Genomic DNA, 19,285 nt, shown 5'->3' with positions numbered 1-19,285 from the left:
TGTCATTGTGTAACCGCTTGACCGGTCATGCGGTGTCGTGGGTGGCTGGCGAGGCTGGGAATTGAGATGGATTAATCTACGGTGGGCGTAGGGGTAGCTGCGGCTGGAATGAATTGATGTCAAGTTGCACCACAGTACTGTGCTGCCAGCAGTCTGGTGACAGCACCAAGACCAAATGCGTACAGGCAACTAGTGCGGTGAGCACAGCATACAGGTACAACGCACCACCACACACCAGTCCCTCCTTGCCGCCCCTGGCAATTTCCCTGCTTCCGTCCGGAGGACAATTTGGCGGGTGGGTGTGGGGTCCAATATTAGCGACTTGGGGTTGAATCAAAATACAGGAGAGACTAAGGATCAATGTCTGTCCGGAATGGTTGCACCAAGCTGGGAGGACTATGTATGTAACTGCTGTTATACCGTAGCAGCAACGAAAGGATTGTATTACAAAGAGGAAGAACGACGAGAAAGTAAAGAGGAATGGCATTTGGGAGGCCCCTTACCCTTACCCCTGAACTACACCACCGCGTTCAAGGGCAGCGAATCTCCCCCCTCTCCTTTTTCCTCTCCTCTTCTTCTCCCCGACATTAGCCGTACTCGCCAGATCATCGAGAACAACCCCGCCGTCCTCCCCCACCACATAGTGACTATGATTGCTAGGGGGATACTCTGACGGCGTGGCTGCTACTCGGAAGCTCCCACAACACGACCGGCACGAAGCAGGGTCAAACGGGGACCCGCACGCATTGCAGTTGAAATCGGCACAAGGATCGGTCCCTTCATCGCCTCGCCCACCCTCAAAGGTGTACAACAAACAGCCAGCCTGGCACGAGCCACCAACACCGCCGTTATTGCCTACGGATAAGGAGCGTTAGTGCCTTGTCATTCACGATTCACGAAGCATGTATCGAATCATGGGATGATAATCCGAGAGAGGCAACTCACACTTGGTATAATCCTCCCTCACCAACAAGTACGCCGTGATATGGCTCTGGTTCATGCCCAGCGGAAAGCGGAAGCTCTGCCTCTCGACGGTCGTCACGCATCCGGCCACCCACTCGGCGCGGAAGTCGTAGTTGACGCCGTGGCGATCCGTGCGGCGGAGCCGAACCGGCGCGTCGCCCGCCCCGATGGTGATGTCGCCGAGGCTGCTGAAGTCGACCGAGAATGTGTTTTGGTCGCCGGACTGGATGTCGGCGTGGCCTGGGAAGTCGGCCTCGTTGAAGCAGTTGACGCCGCCCCGCGTCAGCGGCGTCGGCGGGGGGCCTGTCGGTGTGGCCTTGGTGGTGGTGGCTTTGGTTGTGGGGGAGGTGGTCCTGGTGGTGATGGCGTTGACGGGGTCGGAGAAGTCGGGCGGGCTGCCGGTGGGTTGAGGCACGCAGTAGTAGCCGGTGCAGAGCTTGCCGCAGTTGGCTGTGCAGGTTGGTGAGACCGAGCCCGAGTGCCTGTTGTAATCGTCAGCAAGAGATATAGTGGTAAGCGGGCATAGGCGGTGGGGTGATGTTCAATACTGACCAAGTTATCGCGCCGCGGTTGCTGGAGGCCCCATTCCAGAGGTCTTCGGTCACCTCGCCATCAGGGACCCAGTTCTCCGTGTCGCCTGGCTGGGGAAGGCCTTTGTTCACCTCCCCACAAACGGACTTGGCCTCGGGAGACCTAAACTCTCCGCCGTAGCCGACGAGGCAGTTCTCGCTCTCGACGTTTCCATTCCAGATGATCCTGGCATGGAACCCCTCTTGCTCTTCATCCGAGTCGATAGTCCCGGTATCATCAATCACGCGAACCTTGCGAGCCAAGTATTCTACCATCTTGACTGCGAATACCGGGTTTCTCAGATCGTTGGCGAAAGGCGAGTCAAGAGCGCGGAGATACGCGACCACACTTGATATCATAGGAGCGGCTGGAATACCGGATAATGGTTAGTCTAGGAGTCTCTGCGTAAAAGACGAGGCGTGAAGGGGCTGGGGACTAACCCAGGGAGGTCCCGTGCAGGAGCTCGCCACCGTTCTGGTAGAGGTTCAGACCAGGGCCGTAGACCATGCCGGTGTCAGTGTGGTCGCTCCATGGGACGCTATGCATGGCACGGAGGCCATGCTTGGAGGCGGACGCGGCCACCACCAAGTCGGGGAGCTGGCCGTCGAGAAACCACGATGCCGGGACTGCATCGACTGCGTATTTCACGTCTACCTATGATCCCGGCAGCCACGACCACAACGCACTGGAGCTCGTCGTGGAGATGACGGAGCATCCGCACTGCACGACCGCGTCAGCGTAAACCCTTAACGGTAGAGTGGATACCTGTAGAGAGAGAAAGAGGAGAAACTTACCGAATTGAGTTTTCCACTCGTCCTTCGGCCACGTCGGGTCCATTATATACACAATGGATATATTAATCACACACTGTCCTTGCCTTTGCTTAGCTTCAATGTCCTTGATCATGCCAAGTAACCGAATCAATACTATCTCGTCGCTGGCCTGGTCATCGTCCGGGTCCATGGTGCCGTCGTCTGCCATCAAAACCAAAGTTGCCCTAGGCGCGATCCCGAGCGACTGGCCGATGGCATATAGGGCGACCTGGGTGCCGTGGTCGTATGAGTTGAGCCCGATGCCGTTGTTGATGCTGTACTCGGGGTCGAAATAGGCAATGTTTGCGCCGGAAAACTCGCTGTTCTAGCGGGTGAAAGTCAATGTCAGCCAATAATCTTCCATGGAGATGATAATAGCCAGGCCCTTACACCGTTGATCCCCGCGTCCATGTTGTAAATGTACTGGCCTTCGCCCAGTTTGCCATCATGGTAGTACAGGTGCCGGGAGCCGTCACCTTCGACGTTCCATTCCTGACCCGGGTAGCTCGAGACCAGGGAACGGTGCCAGCTGTCTTTATTGTCTACGCTCGGGTTGGTGACCGCTCTCTTGTCGAAAATGGTCCTGTTGTAGGCCTGCCCCCGTCCAGCTCCGGCGCTTCTAGCGTTCAGACCTCCCCATGTGGTCCAGGTTGGCATATAGGTAGCTACCTGAAGGCGAACAAGGCCGCAAATGTTAGCCATCCGCCAAGGGAAAGACGGAGGACGTAAAGAAGAACTCACCCCGTCCATAATCATAATATTGGGCTAAGAAGCTTAGCGGGCTATTTTCGACGTAGATGAAGACGGTCCCAAGAGATTTGTGCTCAAACTGATGGTATGTCAAGCCGCTCAGCCCGAGTTCGAGCAGAACGTCCAAGATATTGCCGTACTCGGCTCCGTCGGTGAAGTAAATCGCCGCGTTGGCCGTATCCTCGCAACCGTCATCACTATCACCATCGGCACGGGCGGCGAGGGGGGGAGCATGAACGGCAGTGGCGGCCGGGGTTGCGGTCGCGACCGGGGAGGAGGCGCCGAGAGAGGGCGGTCTGTCGCTTGGAGTTGCGGCTCCCGAGTGTGCAGGCGGCGGTGGTGGTGTATTCTGGGACGGGGCAGCCGGTCTCGTAGGCCGTTTCGGTGATGGTGCGCGTTGTGGTTGTTACCGTGACGCCGTTGGACACGGATAGGCCGTACGATCTCGTGTATATCTCGACGGGGACCTCGAGTTTGTTGTCGTCGCAGTTGGTGGGCTTGTCTGGATACCTGAGACCTGGGCCGATGCTGAAACGAGGGGGCTGCAGTCAGTAACGATGGGCCTGGTTAGAATATCTGGGCGGTACTTGGAGGCAATACTAACGTGATCTTGGGCCAGGGAGGGGGGTTGGGGGGTTTAATGAATCCCCATCCCTCGGGGAGAAGTTTGAGCGCCGGGGGAGGACCGCTGTGAGTTACATTTTGTGGTTAGAATAGAGAGGGCTGAAGACAAAAAGGGGTTGGAAATAGTATCGTACGGTCCAAGAACGGATTTGGGAAACGTAAACTTCCAGCCATAGATCTTGATATCCTTGGTGTCGATGCAGAAGATGAAGAACCACAGTTCATCACACCTAACCTTGACGACGACGTAGTCGCCGTCGTCATCGTCGTCGTCGTTTTCTGGCGGACATTCGTTGTTGCGGCATTGGCTGTCCATGGGCTCAACGATGGGCTCGACGCGGGAAGGCGGAAATATGCCATTGGTGTAGGTCGGAATGGGGGTCGACGTGGTGCTAGTGCGTTCCGGAATGTACACGATCACATCGTCGCTGTTTGTAATGGTGCCCGTCACCCACCCCCCACACGTCGATGTCCACTTGTCCGGCGGGCCTTGGGTGATCTGGGGCCAGGGCGGCAGCTCGACCTGGCGGATGGTGATGGTGGTCTTGGAGTTGGACACGTAGCTGAGCGTGATGGGGACGGCGTCGGGCTTCATGCTCGTGCATCTAGGGAAAACGACCCCGTCCGTTACGGAGCCGGTGATGTTGATGTTGGAGAAGGAGATGCGGTCGGTCACGATGTCGGAGGGGGGGAGCGTAAGGGTTGTAGTGGTCGAACCCACCTCAAACGAGGTCACATACGGAGGGAGGTGGATAGTAGTAGTGGATGGGAGCTTGCTCGGGGGCAGAACGAGCACGCAGGGGCTCTCGCAAGCTGCCGTTGGGGATTCGTAGACGCGGGTGCCAATGTAGGCCGGGTTGACGCTCTTGTAGGGATCGTTGCCGTCGACCTCCGTCTGGACGCAGACACCCTCGGGGCAGTAACCACGGCTGCAGGCAAACTCGCAGAGAGGCCCGAAGACGCGCTGGTCGACGCTCGGGTCGGGCTCACCAGTGACGGTGTCGCTCTGGGCCGGCGGGACGTTCAGAGGCCCCGTCGATGTACAGGTGCACGAGTGGATGGGACAGAAGCCAAAGTTGCAAGAGAACCCGCAGAGGCCCCCGAGGCCGCCCTCGCCGACTCCCGATGTACACGCGTCCGGAGTGAAGGGCGAGACGTTGGGGACGACCAGGGGGTGCTCTACCGTGTCGCAGTAGGTGTTGGGACAGCCGAAGCCGTAGTTGCAGGCGAAGCTACACAGGCCCCAGTAGCTGGCCGACCTGCCTTCGGCCGGAAAGCCCACAGTGCCGAATCCGGGAGTGTCCGGGCCAGGGAGTCTGTTACCGGGCCCCATCTTGGTGCAGAGGCACGCACCGACGGGGCAGTAGCCGTACTTACAAGTGAAGGCGCAGAGCTCATCGAAGCCAGCGGCGGCAGTACCCTCGATACACACCCACTGCGTTGAGTTGACCGTCGTGCTGACGGCCTCTCCCGTGGTGCTGGCCACAAAGGCATTCCAGTTGGTGTATCCGCTCGTGTCGTCGCAGCTCGCCTTGATAGGCCGCTTGTCGACCGTCATCGACCCGACCGTGACCACGACGGCGCCCGTGTGGGTTCCGAAGTCGACGCTGCCGTGATAGATGCCAGCACCGCCGCTGGGCTTCTTGGTCCACGTTGCGCCGAGGTCCACGCCGCCAACGGTAACGGTGACGGCCTGGCTACTAGCGAGCAGAGCTGAGTAGAAGATCTTGTCCTGTACCACGTCCTGGGGTGTGAACTCGAACTGTAGCTGGCTCGCCGTGTTGCCCGTCGTCCAGCCGTCGTCGCAGGGTGCGTTCTTGGGCGTGACCCGGTACCACGCCACGAGCTTCTCCTGACTGATGGTGGCCACCCCCGTCTTGTAGAGGTCGATGGTGAAGGGCAGCAGCTCGCGCCAGCCGTCGTGGGGCATGTCCAAAGCGTAGTTGAAAGGCGCCTTACCGACCGTAAAGGCCTCGTAGCTGTCCCCCTCAACGTACAGGGGACCGATGTGGTGGGACTCGCCAAAGTCATTCCACGAGACTATTTCGACGTAGTCGGGGTTGATGAACCGAATCTGCTCCCAGCGGTCAAACCACAGGTCGTCACCCCTCCACAGCCAATTCTTGTCGTAGCCCGGGAGGTTTGTGTAGAACCACGGACTCGCCGGCATCACTTTGCCGCGGCAACACGATTAGCAACGAGGTTTGAGGCGTGGCATGTGAGGTGAGCGAGGGAGCCCTTACTGTATTGCATATCGGTGCCGCAGTTCTTCTCGGCCGCCTCTATAAACTCAATGTACGACGCATCCACGTACGTGTTGCCGTCGGTGTTGCCCCAAGGCCAGGGCGCCCAGCTGAAAAGGCCGTGCGGCACGCAAGGGGCAGCGTCAAGTGCCGCCTTGGCCCCGAGGGACGACCAGTCGGGGATGAAAGCGGCGTTGGTCTTTTTGATGATATACTCCCAGTCTCCGGCCTGCGGTGCTCCTTCAAATGTAGATACGACAGGCCGCCCCTTGTCGTCGATGTAGTACGAGCTATAACCGGAATAGAGCAGCGTCATAGAGACGACGAGGTTAGCGCTCCAGGGCCCTCCGCCGGCGTAGTCATACGAGAAGATCATCTTAAACCCCAAGTCGTCGGCCGCCTGGAAGGCCTGACTCAGGGACATGCCCAGAGTCGTGTCATCTGCTCGAATGTTGAGAGCGAAACCGTCGATGTGGGCAGCCTGAGCCAGCTTGATGTCGACCTTCCACTGGTCTACGCTCCATAGTTTAGCATTTTCGACCTAGCTTCAAGTTAGTCTTCTCTAGGCATTGTGAGGGTAGCTACGGACAAGCTCACCATAAAATGGGCAAAGACTGCCTTAGCCTGGACCTGGACGCATCCCAACAGGACGGCCAGGAGGGCAGGGAGCCACATGTTGGGGTGGGTGTGGCCAGCGGCAGGCTTTGCTGGCGGAAAACGGAGAATGAAGCAGAAGAGTTCTACGGATAAGAAGGATGGGGGGGAGGAAAGAGAAAATAGCGGCTACACGGTGACCCCTGGCCCTATTTATAACTTAGGTACCTATCTAAATCCCTCGCGTCGACATGACCGCTCATGGTGCCTGCTTGCTATCCGCTTCGTCGCCCGGCGTCGGAAATAATAAACCCCCACTCCCTCAGTCCTGACGACTCTCTGCTCGGCCCGTTTCGAGGACAGCGAACTTTCAGTCTCCGCCATCCGCCGTCCCCCGCGCGCTGTTGGTCCAGGGGCTAGGGCGCGGTCCATTGCAGGCCACCAACATGTCCGAGGCCAAAATGCCTACGGGGGCCCGGGAAAAATCTCTCGTGCGGGCGAGCTTTTGTCACGGGGCGAGGTCAGGGGAGTCGCGGGACAGGGTCAGGTTCTGGCTAATGACTGAGTTGTGCGATGAGGAGAGAGGAAGCTCTCGCAAGGGGACGCTAACGGAGAGGAGATCCTGCTGCTAGTGTGGGTCCAGGTCGCGTGGGCACGTGCTGCCCACGTGACCCAAGCAGGTCAGGCTTGGTGCCGTGACAGCTTTTGTCGCCATTTCTGTACTAAACTAATTTCTGTGGTAGCATCGGTCCGCTGTGTTAGTCGATAGTAACCGTCAGGACTCAGTTGAACCCCGGTTTTTGGCCCCCAAGTATACGATGCCCTGCAGGCGCCCGCAAGCGGTTAGCGTACAGAAAGTTTATCCACCTTGCTCGCACTCGTCCGCGTCCACATCCCCCGGGAAATTACGGGTCGTGTCTGTTCTGGACTTCTGGTCAAGTGTCTTCAATGTTTGGAACTGTGGCCAAGATGTCAACGTTCAAGACATGAATGTGCTGGAAGGCCAGCAGCCCCAACTGCTAATCACGTTAATTAAGCCCTGGAACACTTGGAAGATACTGTTAGACGGGGGCTGTTGCCTGTTCCGCGGCCCCACGACCCGGGGATCCGGGTCGTGGATACCTGTAACCGGGCGGGTGGCACTCGACGGGCACATGTCAGGCCCCGCTCACGAATCACCAGCTGCAGCTGTGGGTGGGTTCTGAGAGAGGGCCCGGGATAAAAGGGAGAGAGAGAGAGAAAAAACCAATACGTAGTAAAAGGCACAGTAATGGGTCGTCCCCCTTGCTCGTACCAGACTACCAGCTTGGCCCCCAAACCACGTGCACCAAACTCGAGACCCCGCCATGCCCGTCATCATCAAACCAGACCCGGACTCCCCGAGCGGTACGAACCGCGACCCGGTTACTTCCTCGCCCTTCTCCCTGCTCTCCAAAGCGTCGCCAACCCACAAGCTCTACCCTATTCTACGCTCATCGTTTCGTGATCGCCACTCTACGCGCCCCCCCTCCTCCATTGCACCCGACAAGAATGGCTTTGCCCATACCGTCATCCGCGCCTGGCAGCAAGACTTGCATCTCAAGCTCCGGCCCGACGATGTATGGCTCGCCATCCTGACCCAGTTCAGTTTCTTCGTCAACGGGAACGCCGAGGCGCTCCGTCCCATCTTCGTTACTCACGAAGGCCAAGAGGAGCTCCTCGTCCATGTGGAGGGTACCATCGGGTCTGTCGACTATGGTGTTATCGCACAGAAGCTGGCTGCCATGGCGAAGGAACGCCTCGTTGATCCCAATATCGCCACCACCCTGTTGCCCAACTTCACTACTACGACACCGGACGACCGAGCCGTCGCTTCTATGGTGTTTATGGGTGTTGTTAACGAGTACTTTGCCTATCGCGTGAGATTCGGCTGCGGGTTCCCGTCAGTGACCTTGTTGGGCGAGCCAGGCGATTGGGCCGATATGCTTGAACGCGTAGCTTGGTTCGGTACCCTCGGTCACGAGGAGACCAACGCGTGGACTATACGGCTGACCAAAGTCCTCGAGTACATGGTGGCCAGCTTCGACTCCCCAGACGACGCCAATATCAAGGACTTTTGGGCATGTGCCGTCCATGAGGCAAAATCAGGCATGTCTGGCGGTATCGTGACTCTGTCGGGATGGCTGTCGGCGTTTTGTTGGTGGGATGGCAGTGGCGAGAGAATGAGGAGCTACACGGATGAAGAGCTGGCGAGAAAACATCTGACCGGATACCGCCGCTTGACCCTGGACGACGTCGAGTTTCCCGTCATCGAACGGAAAGAAGTCCCTCCAGGCGTTGTGGCTGTCCCCATCACGCTTTGCCAGGCGGAACCCACCAAGGCGGTCCTCGTGGCCGGGTCGATGGGGATGCAGGTGACTAAGGAGGGAGAAGGCCAAACTGTGGCTCAACCTGCTTCGGGCTGGTGGCTGTTGGCCGACCGCGGAGAAACATTTGGAAGACCACGGAGAACAAAGGAGGAAATAGAAGCTGAGAAAGAGAAAAAGCGCCGTTGGGACGACATGACGCCCATCATGGTACAGCCCCACCCGGGAGGAGTTAAAGCGTGGAGACGATCGCGGGAGTGAGGTCTAATTGTCTGTGTGGGAACCACACACATTGAGACAAATGCCAACTCTGTGCTAATTACCTGGTGGATTTGATAGCTACGGTGCCTTGAGCTTTTGACAGGAGAGAAATCCCAGGACAAGGTGGGTTCGGTGTGGGCGCTTATGGCGGGATACGCGGAGTCGTGATAGGTGTTGTTATTCCCTCAACTTTTTTCTTCTATTTTTCCTTTATTTCCCCCCCCCCCTTTTTTTCCCCGTTTTTTTTTTAGTTTCTTATTAATGCAAGGTATTTTGGAGGACAATCTCGATTTCGTTTCAGTTGCAGAGTCTCTCCCGAGGCAAAAGAAGTGCAAAAAGCATCACTTTCTTGTTTTTCTCTTTATTCTTTTTTTTTTTCGATGGGTTGTTTTTTGGAAAAGGGGGAGGGTGGTGAGCTGGAAAGGAGAAAACGAAATAGGTGGCGAATTAGTACAGTACAGCTCCACTTGACAATAAGGCTTTTGCACCACTTAAGGTGTACTTATCAGGTGCAACTTACGCGTCGCTGCTTCATCCCACCAACAATGTGGAATCGTGCCTCGGGCAACTTTCACCGTGGCATCCCCTGTAGTAGGACAGTCTACGCGTCTCCGAACAAGCCCTACGGTTTATAATATCCCTTCTCTCTCCTTCTTCTGGAGCAATTGTCGTCTCCAGTCACGTTGTTTTTCTTGCCCTCCAAGACAAGTTACATGTAGACAAACTCGAATCCCATCCGCTGTTGGCAGGAATCAATTCAGCCTTTTCAGCATGTCTTCGGCAGCAACTCCTCCTTCAACAGCGACTCCTTTAACAGCGACTACAAGTACTCCACAACCTTTCGCTGAGGGAATCCAGATCACATCCCCCTCTGGGAAATCCTACGTCATCGACGAGGTTATCTACCAGCGGCCGCGGGGAAAGCGGCTGCATTGTTTGTACCGAGCGAGGTACGTTTCGTAATAGGAGCGGCTTGTTGCCCAGTTCCTACCCCCTCTCATTGATTGTAATATGGCTGGTCCAGATTCTCGCTGTGGTGCTTCAGTTCTGAGGGCAAGCAGTACGTACTCAAGGACATCCTCTCGGGTGACTTTGACTACATCCTAGACCTACCGAGCTCGTCGAGGGCTCAGCACACGTTCGGACGCTGGTCGACAGCATCCCCGACCATCACATGTTTGTATACCCTTTGCTCGACGCGAACTTACAGTTGGTCGAGCCCACAGAAATTGCCCCCTGTGTCAGAAAGGACATCCTAAGGGATGCTCTCGCTGGCTTGGCCGACCTCCACGACAAGGGCATCTGCCACACCGGTTAGTCGCCGATATATTGCTATATCAACTTTGACCGCTAACACTCGGTAGATATCAAGCCAGCCATCATGATGGACTCGTTCCAGCAGAGCGATGGCACCATAGGGTTCAGGAACGTGCAGATCACGGACTTAGAGGATGCTGTAGTGCTGCCCCCGGGCTCCCCAGGCCTTACAAAGCGTCTCTCCGGGAACCAGTTTTGGAGGAGCCCCGAAGCGTGGGCAAGGGGAGTGCAGAATACACCGTCCGATATCTTCTCATTTGGCATTACGGTACGTTTCCGAGTCTACTTCCTTTCGTCCTTAACGTGCCTAGTATTCTTTGCTGAGACACTGCTGAGTTCCGCCTCGACGTAGGCTATTTATGTCTGGCTCAACAGGATGGCTTTCTTCTCAGATGAGGCAAATGCAGCTGATGACGCGTCGGAGATGATACTCCAGCGCCAGATTTCGCATTTCACCGACGACGTTGAAGAGTTTGGTGGGTTCATCGAGTACCACGGAGGAGAACAGGACCCATTTGTCCAGCGTTGTATCCAACTCCTCGTGGAATTCGATGGCAAGAAAAAAAAGAGAGCGCCCTTTGGTAGGTGGCATCCGGTAGATCCAGAGTTTAAGGATCTAGTTAGCCGGATGACATGCTTCAACCCCTTGCGGCGGATCACGGCCACGGAGGCACTGCAGCACCCGTGGTTCCGAACTTGACGGGTTGCGGTGATACAAGGAGTGCCACATCTGGTAGTGTATACAAGGTGCGTGGGGAGGGAACTAGAAAACACCATAACCACGAACCCAGACCAAGAATCGAAGAATTACAGACGCATGCGGATTGGCATGGCGAAATACACAGCATTGAAGCAGCCCTCGAAGCCCCCAACGTCTATTTCTCCTGTGTGCTACAGCACGAGTAAAGTAGGCCCTTTTCTCGAAACAACTCGCCCAGCAGACACCCCTCTTTGACCCCCATCTCAGTAAAGAACCGGCCAACCATTCTCATAGCGAACCAGATTAATGCCAATCTGCGCCGTCCCCGCATCATTATAGTAATGATACACCAACACATCCCCATCGGCATCCTCAAAAATCGCATTATGCCCCGGCCCATGCACCGACCCATGGCTCGACATAACCTGCGTCCCCCCGCCCTGCATCATCTGCCTGCCCTCCCGATCCACATACGGCCCCGTCACCGACGCCGACCGTCCCACCATAATCCGATACGTGCTCGCCGCCCCCTGACAACACCGATCAAACGACACCCACAAATAATACCAATCCCCCCTGCGCACAACAAACGGCGCCTCCACCGCCCCCTCCGCATCCGGCCTTGCCGCAATCCCCAACGGCTCCCCCGCATCCACCCTCTTCCCCGTACTCGGATCCAACTGCACCATCTTAATCCCCGACCAAAACGACCCCAGCGCCAACCACCACCGCCCCTCCCCATCCACCACCAAATTCGGATCGATCGCATTCCACCCACTACTCTCCGTCGACTCGATCACCAACCCCCTATCCGTCCACGACCCGGCCGCCCCCGTGGGCGAGGTCGCCAGGAAGATGGCGGAGCGGCTAGAGCCGAAGGAGGACGCCGAGTAGTACAGGTAGTACTGGTTGTTGTGGAAGGAGAGGTCGGGCGCCCACAGGTTGCGGTCGCCGTTGGTGTAGGGGGTTGTCCAGGGCGCGCCGGAGGGGAAGGCCGCGCCGGCGTCGGTCCATTGCGTGCGGTCGGTGGAGGTCTTGAGCTGGATGTTGTCGCCTGTGTAGGCGGCCAGGTAGGTGCCTGAGGGGGTTTTGAGCACGGTCGGGTCGTGGATGAAGGTGTCGCCTGTGACGCGGCCCGGGTTGATGTTTTGGCGCGGGTGGAGGAGGCTGGCGGTAGTGGTGGCGATGGCGAGGATGCCGGTGAGGGCGAGTTGTCGGAGGGTCATGTTGGGGGTTGGTTGGTGGTGGGTGTTTGGGGGTATGTCGTTGGCGGGTGATCGGGGCGCAGGGAAGGGACTCAACTGCGGTGGGTGGACACCTTGGAGTGATCAGAGCCTGAGCCGCCTGTGATGCTGATGTTGGAGTTGACTGTGGTCGTGACGTGACGTGACGTCGTCTTATGTAGATCCTGGACCATCCAATGGTCGGTCCGTATTGACCCCTTACTCAATCTTGGCCGGCGTGGTCTCCCTCCGCCGAAGCATGTCGAATCGCTCGCCCGAGTTTCAGTTTCTCCGTCTGGGCATTAGCGTCGGCCCTAATTGTGGACGAAGAAGGAGCCTGCTTTATATGAAGTACACTACTACACGAGGTCGTGTGGCAGCTGCTCCACTTCTCGTTTCATCAAGGTACATTGTTGTTAAGCGCGCCTCGGGATAATTGGCAAATGCCCAGGGGGGTCTAAAGCGGAGTATGCGGAGCGGCTTGGCCCGCACGACTTGGGTACCGAGAAACGTAAGTGTACCTAGGCAAGCACAGGGAGTATCATAGATGCTCAACCCAGTGCTTTGTTTTTTTCCATTCTCAGTTCATGAAACCGCACTTGAACTGCGTCAGAGCAAGGAAGGTGTCTACCTAATGTTGAGCCAGCGTAGGTTACCTCTCTACATGTACCTCGTCCAGGGATACCTAGCAGGTAGGTGTCGGTCATGACTTGGTGGGTCTGGTACAAGCTGTACCTTGAACTCTCATGTCCATCACAACCCTCCGTATCGCCCCATGCCGAGTCGAAAACCCACGGACAAATTACTCTTCGAGGGAAGTCAAGTCATCTCAACTTGAGCAGGGCAACAAAAGTAGCCAGGCTCTAATTAAGTTGAAGACTAAAACCTAACCGTACATTGCCGGCTCGGGATCTCTAATCGGCTCGATCATCCATGTACACCTCGCTCCATCCTCTCACCCGATAGCCTACCGCTCCCGTCTGGCCTTCCAGGCAAGTCTATTTCCGGTCCAGGGAGACGAGCAAAGAGAGCCGCTCAAGATCAAAACAGGGCGAAGGGAGAGGACTGGTTGCTGTATGCACGTTCGCCCTGAGTCGCTAGTGCCTCCTGTGTCCGGTTAAGCTCCTCCTCTTCCCGCGCCACGCAGACATCCGGATTAAAAACAACCTCCCTCCTAACCTCGAGCACGCGCATGCACGGCTCTTCAACAAAGCGGGGTTTTCCATCATCTAGGTTCCGGCAGCGATAACGCTGACAGAGATCAGCATTTCCTCGGTGGCTATTAAACCCCCTAGGGCAGAGGTGCACTTTCTGGACCGTCCAGTGCGGGTGGTACTCCAGCGTCGTGTCGGCGGAGCCCGTCGTTTCCATCCACTCATGATTGTTTTCGTCGTATTCCTTTGCCGTAACCGAGACCTGCACCGCCTTCAGGTAACGCTTCTCGCTGAGCCAGGCTTCGAGACGGGGGATCCGAAAGTAGCGCGCTTCTTCGAGGAGCGAGAGGTAGCGGTGGTGGTCGTGGCCTTTTGCCGCGTCGAAGAAGAGCGGGAAGACGCCGCGGCGGAGGTAGGCCAAGATGTGCTCGAACAGGGCGGGGTCGGCGTCAATGAAATGGGAGCCGTCTGCGAGCGCGTTGTCCCAGCGCCCGGAGAGCAGCGCCGCGAAAAAGTCGCTTTCTTCGGTGAGGGTGGAGCGGGTGGTGGTAAAACGGCGTTCGCCAACTTGGAGATGGATTGGCGCGTTGGTTGCGGTGAGCTTGGGGTCTGGGAGGTAAGAGGTGAAAGAAGCTTGGTTGAGGTTCGAAATAGTATTGTCCATGATTGATGGTGATGGGCGGATGGGATTATTTTGAAAGATGCGGTTGGAGGGTGGCGGAATCGAACCTGAACCGATGTCAGATTCTCACTCTTTGTGAAAGATAAGTTGGGTACCTAGGTACCGACTTACTGGTAAGCAGGTCGATGCCTACCCTCGAGCCCAATAGAGGGGTTATCCGGTACTGGCCAGGCTTCTTTTGTGCAACCTGTAGGAGGCTGCATGGTGTCTCGGAAGAACTGAAGGCCCTCCGGCGGGGAGGGGTCTTTTTTTGCACTGTCCAGAAGCTCAACAAAGCAAGAACGGTTATACAGATGGGACGGAATTTAACTCGGTTTGAAACCCAGTGGGCAAAATCACCGTTGGGATATTATTATTCCCTTACGCAGGTGCATGTAAATAGGTACATGACACCCAACCACCGTTCGCAACTTGAAGCCTCAGTGAAAGGATGAAGTGTAGATAGAGGTACCTACCTTACCTAGGTACCTGCGTACCTACCTGGTAACTATCAACTTGCCAGATCTCGAACGATAGTATTAGGTGCCCGGGCAACTCCGCCCTATCTCATACATGCATATATAACAACAACGCCCACTGTGGGCAAATCTCGGTGTAAAATGGAACCTCGCCGAGCTTGCCTGGTATTCTACTTCTTAGGTACACGCAGATGAGCCTGTCACATTACTGATGGTGAATCAGGAGTGAAGTTACATGCGGAACAGAAACCGAACTTAAAAAACTGTCCACGGAGTGCTATGGGCTATATGTAAGATCAGATTTAGGTATGGCTCGGAGTCTGGCAATCCAGGTAATTCGTGGCTCATTTTGTTCACCACCCACCCCCTTTGAACAATCGGTACAGACATGTGGTTGATTTACAGTTTTGTTCTTGTACGCAACCCGCTCCCAATATAGACATGATCGTGTGTGTGATTTACATAGCAGACGAGAGAAGAACTTAAAAGTTCGTCCATGAAGCTGTATTTCTTTGGTATATTCTATCTCCCTAATGCAAACACCCAGCCATGCTGACCCGGCTCGCCGCAAGGCCGGCGGTCCGGTTCACATCCGCCGCGAACCCCGACGCGGTTCGGCAACGTCTTTCGTGCACCGATTACGACGACGACGCCTGCCGGGCTGCTCTGCGCGGGGAAGCGGTGCCTTGGAACCTCGGGAACAACGTGGCTCGCTGTGCCCTCGTGAGCGGCATCCGTCTTCACGTCGAGCTTGCCCAGTCAGCCGAGGTGGGCGAACTGGAAAAGTTCTCCGGCCAGGAGATTGTTGGCCGCGCACGCAACGCGCGGCGGATCATGAGTAACAGGATCCCCCCCGCGGAGGCCATCGAGGACGAGGACCGCCACCCCTACTGCATCTGGTACCCCGATCTAGCCACCGAGGCTACCTACGAGCACCTCGCCATGAGCTACCCCGACCTGCGCTACCAGATCGGCCGCGCGTGTGCCGTCGCCGGCTACGACCAACTCTACTACAAACTCAACCTCCTCCCCGACGTCTCCATCACCGAAGAAGCCCGCGAAAACCGCACCAACCCCGGCGCCCAACACATCTACCAACACATCATGGCCGCGCCAGTCCGCTACCGCGTCATGGACGACGCCACCCTCACCATCCACCTGCACACCCCCCCCTCCCTCCCCAGCCTTCCTCGACGGCGACACCGCCGTGGTCACCACCCTCCCCACCCTCCGCCGCGGCTACGCCCCCACCTTCCACCCGGACCCGCACTACCCCAACCTCACCGAAGACTGGAACGTCGCCGAAACACCCCCGCCCACCACCGAACCCCCCCTCCTGACCCCCGCCGCCGCGGCCCTCTTCTACTCCCCGCTTCCCTCCCGACCTCCCCACCCTCTCCAAAACCCTCCTCACCCTGCACGCCGCGGCGACGGGCAACGTCGATCGCTACGCGCGCCTGCGCACGCGCGAGGTGCTGCCGCTTGGAGCGAGGGAGCAGACGAGGGGGGTGCGGTTTGAGGCGGTTTGTTTGACGCGGGGGGTGTATGGGAGTAGTGCGATGGCGGCGTTTTTGGCGGGTAGTCAGGGGTTTTTTGGAGGAGCTTGGTTTGGGGGGGAGGCAGCGGGTTATGCTGTGGCGGGGGATTCATGCGAGGAGGGTTATGGATGGTGTAGTGGGGCGGTTGTTAGTGGCGTCTGGTGAGGTCGCTGCTGATGGTAGGGGGGGGATGGCGAGGGTGATGGCGAGCAGGATGGTGGTGGGGAGGGTGGTAATGAGGAGGACGGTGATGAGGAAGGTGGTGGTGGTGATGACGATGCTGTCCCCGTCCCCGACGCCGAACTGCCGTACTGGATCTGGCGCCCGACGCACTCGCCGGCGGATGTGCTGCAGCAGCGGGCCTACGCGAGGCCGACTATGCGTTTGCAGTGCGTGCGCGCGTGCATTGCGGCCGGGTACCAGAAGGTGTATGAAGCAATTATGAACATGGAGCCAGCTGTGCTTCCCGATAAGCTGATGATGGCAGAGGCGAAGGCCGCGGGGGATGGGGGGCGGTACTATCGGAACGATCTAACGGAGCGGGCAGAAGCTCTGGGATTGAATGTAGCGTCGTTGCCGCTTTGTGAGGGGTATGAGCATTGGATGGAGGCGCCGTCGCCGTGGGAGCGGGAGCGGCAGTTGGTTTGCCCACCCCCGCGGTTTCTTAGGGACACGGAGTATGAGCTGCGGAATACAGGGGAGTCGGAGTGGGATTATGGCTTTTTTGATGGCTTTGACGTTACGCTAGAGAGCATCAACTGCTTTATAAGCAGTGAGGAGGCGTACCGGAGGGCGAAGCTCGGGTTGGGGACATAGGGGCTAGGCCTGTGACTACGTCCTGGGGCACGTACCAGCGCCGTATTGTCACTTTCAGTTCTTGGAAGACTTTGAGGGTTGAGACACAATCAACGACGCTCCGGGTTTTAGAGCATCATAATCCGTGTACATATAAAGCAGATATCCCGCGTGTAGACTCCTGAACTCATTTCTCCTCTCCGGCCTACGCTGTTTAAGCACCGCACGGTCAAGCAAGGGCCGTACGTATATGTAATATATATATGTACTCTGCAGAAACACCCTAATCAGGAACTGAAGGTGGAGGAATCTCCCTACCCAGTCTCATCCGCACCACGTCCGCCAGCCCCTCAATATTTAATTCCGAAAGCTGGTACAATTCCCTCTCCTCAAGCCTCACCAGCGTTATGTTCCGGCTGTTAGGCTCGATCTGGACCTCGCGCATAATTTGTTTGACTTCCTCGTCGCTGATTAAGCGGAAAAGGACAACGGCGCGCGGTGCCAGCTGGTCTAGCAGCCTGCGGTTCTTGGTACTACCTGAACTTACTATCCACGCGGCACTTTGGCGGCGGGCCGTCAAACTTGCCCAAGCATAGTTTGGTATTTCGCGTATAGTGTTCTCTGCTTTAGCCGTAACATAGACGACTGGAGAGTGGGTATGGGTTGTTAGTTCTTAGGTCGGGTGGTGGATGAAGCCCAGGCGCCTAGGCGGTGGTGATGAGATCGAGTGAGGAGTGGGAACTGGGAAGTAGGACGGGGATGGGGACCATCCAAGTCGGGGCGGAGGAGTATTTGGAGTTCGGCGCTGATTCCAGGCCTGATGTGGACCAGGGTGATAGGACCTCCTTTGGTGTCGGACATCATGGATATGGGTCGGTACCTACATGTAGATAAATGGTGGTTTCGCTTTACACTTGCTAGGGCTTACAAGGCTTTAGCCTTGCCACAATTACCTGTATTTTAACCCGCGTACATGGGTAGGCACACGTAAAGCAGACACATGCAATAATTATCTACCTATCCACCCCTCAACTCACTTGCCCCGTCCGGCCCACACTAGGTAAACCAAGTCACACACCGTTAAGCAGACCTAGTATACTCTACAGCACCCCCTTGATTACATGTAACTAAGACGTTCATCCAACTTGCACCGTATCGACTCCGCCAGCCCCATCAGCATCATACGTTGAGGACCCTGAAAAGCCCGTAAATCCTCCTCCGTAAACTTCAACGGTAGCACTCTGATAGACTCGGACACGGACTGAATATTTCTCATGACCTCATCGACGTCCTGGCCACTGGTCTCGGGGAAGAAGACAATGGCGCGCGGCGCCAGCCTGTCGTTCTCGTTGCGGTTTTGGTTGCTCCCCCCCCCTGCAAATCGGCAGCTCGTCGAACCTGTCCGCGTAGTATGGTGGTAGTTCGAACATGGCGTGCTGGGCTTGTAGCGCGACGTAGACTACTGGGGAGGGGGTTCGGGTTGTTAGAGCCCCTCAACGCGTAACCCCGTGTCAACAATGGCGATGGGAATTCCGTCGCCTGACATGATGGATGTGAATCTGTGATAGAGAGTGGGATGGGTATGCAGGTATGGTTTTAAATGGACCTTGGATAGTGGATCTTGGGGACAGCGGACAGGACACCAGAGCCATGCCGTGTATCTTTATAGCCGTTTCTGTCATGGCGCCATGCCTGCGGCCAGCCGTCGATGAACGGAGGGATGCTCGTCATGTCATACTCGACTGTCACGGAATGACCCCGAGGCGGCCAGGGCGGCCACAGCCGACAGCGCAGGACGCCGGCAGCCAATCGCTTAAGGACCAATAAGAACTAGATTATCACTAGTTGTCAGTGATAATGGACGATTATCACTGGTTGTCAGTGATAATGGGCGATTATCACCAACAGAGTGGTGATACTAGATAGTATATAGTCACTCGTACTGGAGAGCTCTGGGAGTTCTCCAGTTAGCAATCACAACTACAGTTCGCTACAAGCTCGAAAGCCTACTGTTGAGACAAGTCTTGTTGTGCACCCTTTGGCTGCACCGAACCTAAGCACCCTTGAGAGATTACCTTCCACCGAAGCTGAACCCTAACAGGACAGGGTCCTGAAGTAGGTTCGCCACATCGACCCCGTCTTCCCCCTCCTTGATTGTCGATTTTGACGATCTGACTTCAGCTTTCGTTGCTGGCTAGATACTATGATTAGGTTTAGCGGGGTTCTTGAGGAGAGCTGAGCTCGGCTGGTGGGGAC

General features: G+C 56.7%; 7 protein-coding genes across 7 annotated transcripts; 3 read left to right on the top strand and 4 right to left on the bottom strand.

Moving 5' to 3' along the window:
* Positions 1-505: 505 nt before the first annotated feature.
* On the bottom strand, positions 506-6,637 carry CHGG_10962 (uncharacterized protein; the record flags this gene model as incomplete). The annotated part of the gene is made up of 13 exons (XM_001226228.1): positions 506-855; positions 946-1,445; positions 1,516-1,900; positions 1,974-2,159; positions 2,220-2,298; positions 2,461-2,670; positions 2,736-2,977; positions 3,087-3,444; positions 3,506-3,623; positions 3,700-3,783; positions 3,854-5,891; positions 5,963-6,503; positions 6,560-6,637. The coding sequence occupies 13 exons, from the start codon at positions 6,635-6,637 to the stop codon at positions 506-508; spliced, it is 5,169 nt and encodes a 1,722-aa protein (XP_001226229.1).
* Positions 6,638-7,902: 1,265 nt separating this feature from the next.
* On the top strand, positions 7,903-9,162 carry CHGG_10961 (uncharacterized protein; the record flags this gene model as incomplete). Its single annotated transcript, XM_001226227.1, has 1 exon — positions 7,903-9,162. One exon carries the CDS (start codon positions 7,903-7,905, stop codon positions 9,160-9,162), a length of 1,260 nt encoding a protein of 419 aa, XP_001226228.1.
* Positions 9,163-9,933: 771 nt separating this feature from the next.
* CHGG_10960 (uncharacterized protein) lies at positions 9,934-11,179 on the top strand (the record flags this gene model as incomplete). Its single annotated transcript, XM_001226226.1, has 5 exons — positions 9,934-10,112; positions 10,187-10,222; positions 10,408-10,475; positions 10,527-10,747; positions 10,832-11,179. 5 exons carry the CDS (start codon positions 9,934-9,936, stop codon positions 11,177-11,179), a joined length of 852 nt encoding a protein of 283 aa, XP_001226227.1.
* Positions 11,180-11,442: 263 nt separating this feature from the next.
* On the bottom strand, positions 11,443-12,405 carry CHGG_10959 (uncharacterized protein; the record flags this gene model as incomplete). Its single annotated transcript, XM_001226225.1, has 1 exon — positions 11,443-12,405. The coding sequence occupies one exon, from the start codon at positions 12,403-12,405 to the stop codon at positions 11,443-11,445; it is 963 nt and encodes a 320-aa protein (XP_001226226.1).
* Positions 12,406-13,443: 1,038 nt separating this feature from the next.
* CHGG_10958 (uncharacterized protein) lies at positions 13,444-14,441 on the bottom strand (the record flags this gene model as incomplete). The annotated part of the gene is made up of 3 exons (XM_001226224.1): positions 13,444-14,165; positions 14,350-14,367; positions 14,426-14,441. 3 exons carry the CDS (start codon positions 14,439-14,441, stop codon positions 13,444-13,446), a joined length of 756 nt encoding a protein of 251 aa, XP_001226225.1.
* An 804-nt stretch (positions 14,442-15,245) lies between these two features.
* Positions 15,246-17,050, top strand: CHGG_10957 (uncharacterized protein; the record flags this gene model as incomplete). Its single annotated transcript, XM_001226223.1, has 3 exons — positions 15,246-16,219; positions 16,418-16,466; positions 16,625-17,050. 3 exons carry the CDS (start codon positions 15,246-15,248, stop codon positions 17,048-17,050), a joined length of 1,449 nt encoding a protein of 482 aa, XP_001226224.1.
* Positions 17,051-17,695: 645 nt separating this feature from the next.
* On the bottom strand, positions 17,696-18,459 carry CHGG_10956 (uncharacterized protein; the record flags this gene model as incomplete). Its single annotated transcript, XM_001226222.1, has 4 exons — positions 17,696-17,909; positions 18,067-18,085; positions 18,215-18,366; positions 18,428-18,459. 4 exons carry the CDS (start codon positions 18,457-18,459, stop codon positions 17,696-17,698), a joined length of 417 nt encoding a protein of 138 aa, XP_001226223.1.
* Between the last annotated feature and the right edge of the window lie 826 nt (positions 18,460-19,285).

Source organism: Chaetomium globosum, genomic scaffold (assembly GCF_000143365.1).
Source record: "Chaetomium globosum CBS 148.51 scaffold_8 genomic scaffold, whole genome shotgun sequence".
Taxonomy (NCBI): domain Eukaryota; kingdom Fungi; phylum Ascomycota; class Sordariomycetes; order Sordariales; family Chaetomiaceae; genus Chaetomium; species Chaetomium globosum.
The sequence above is the reverse complement of the archived record's forward strand: the minus strand, read 5'-3'. Positions and strand labels throughout refer to the sequence as shown.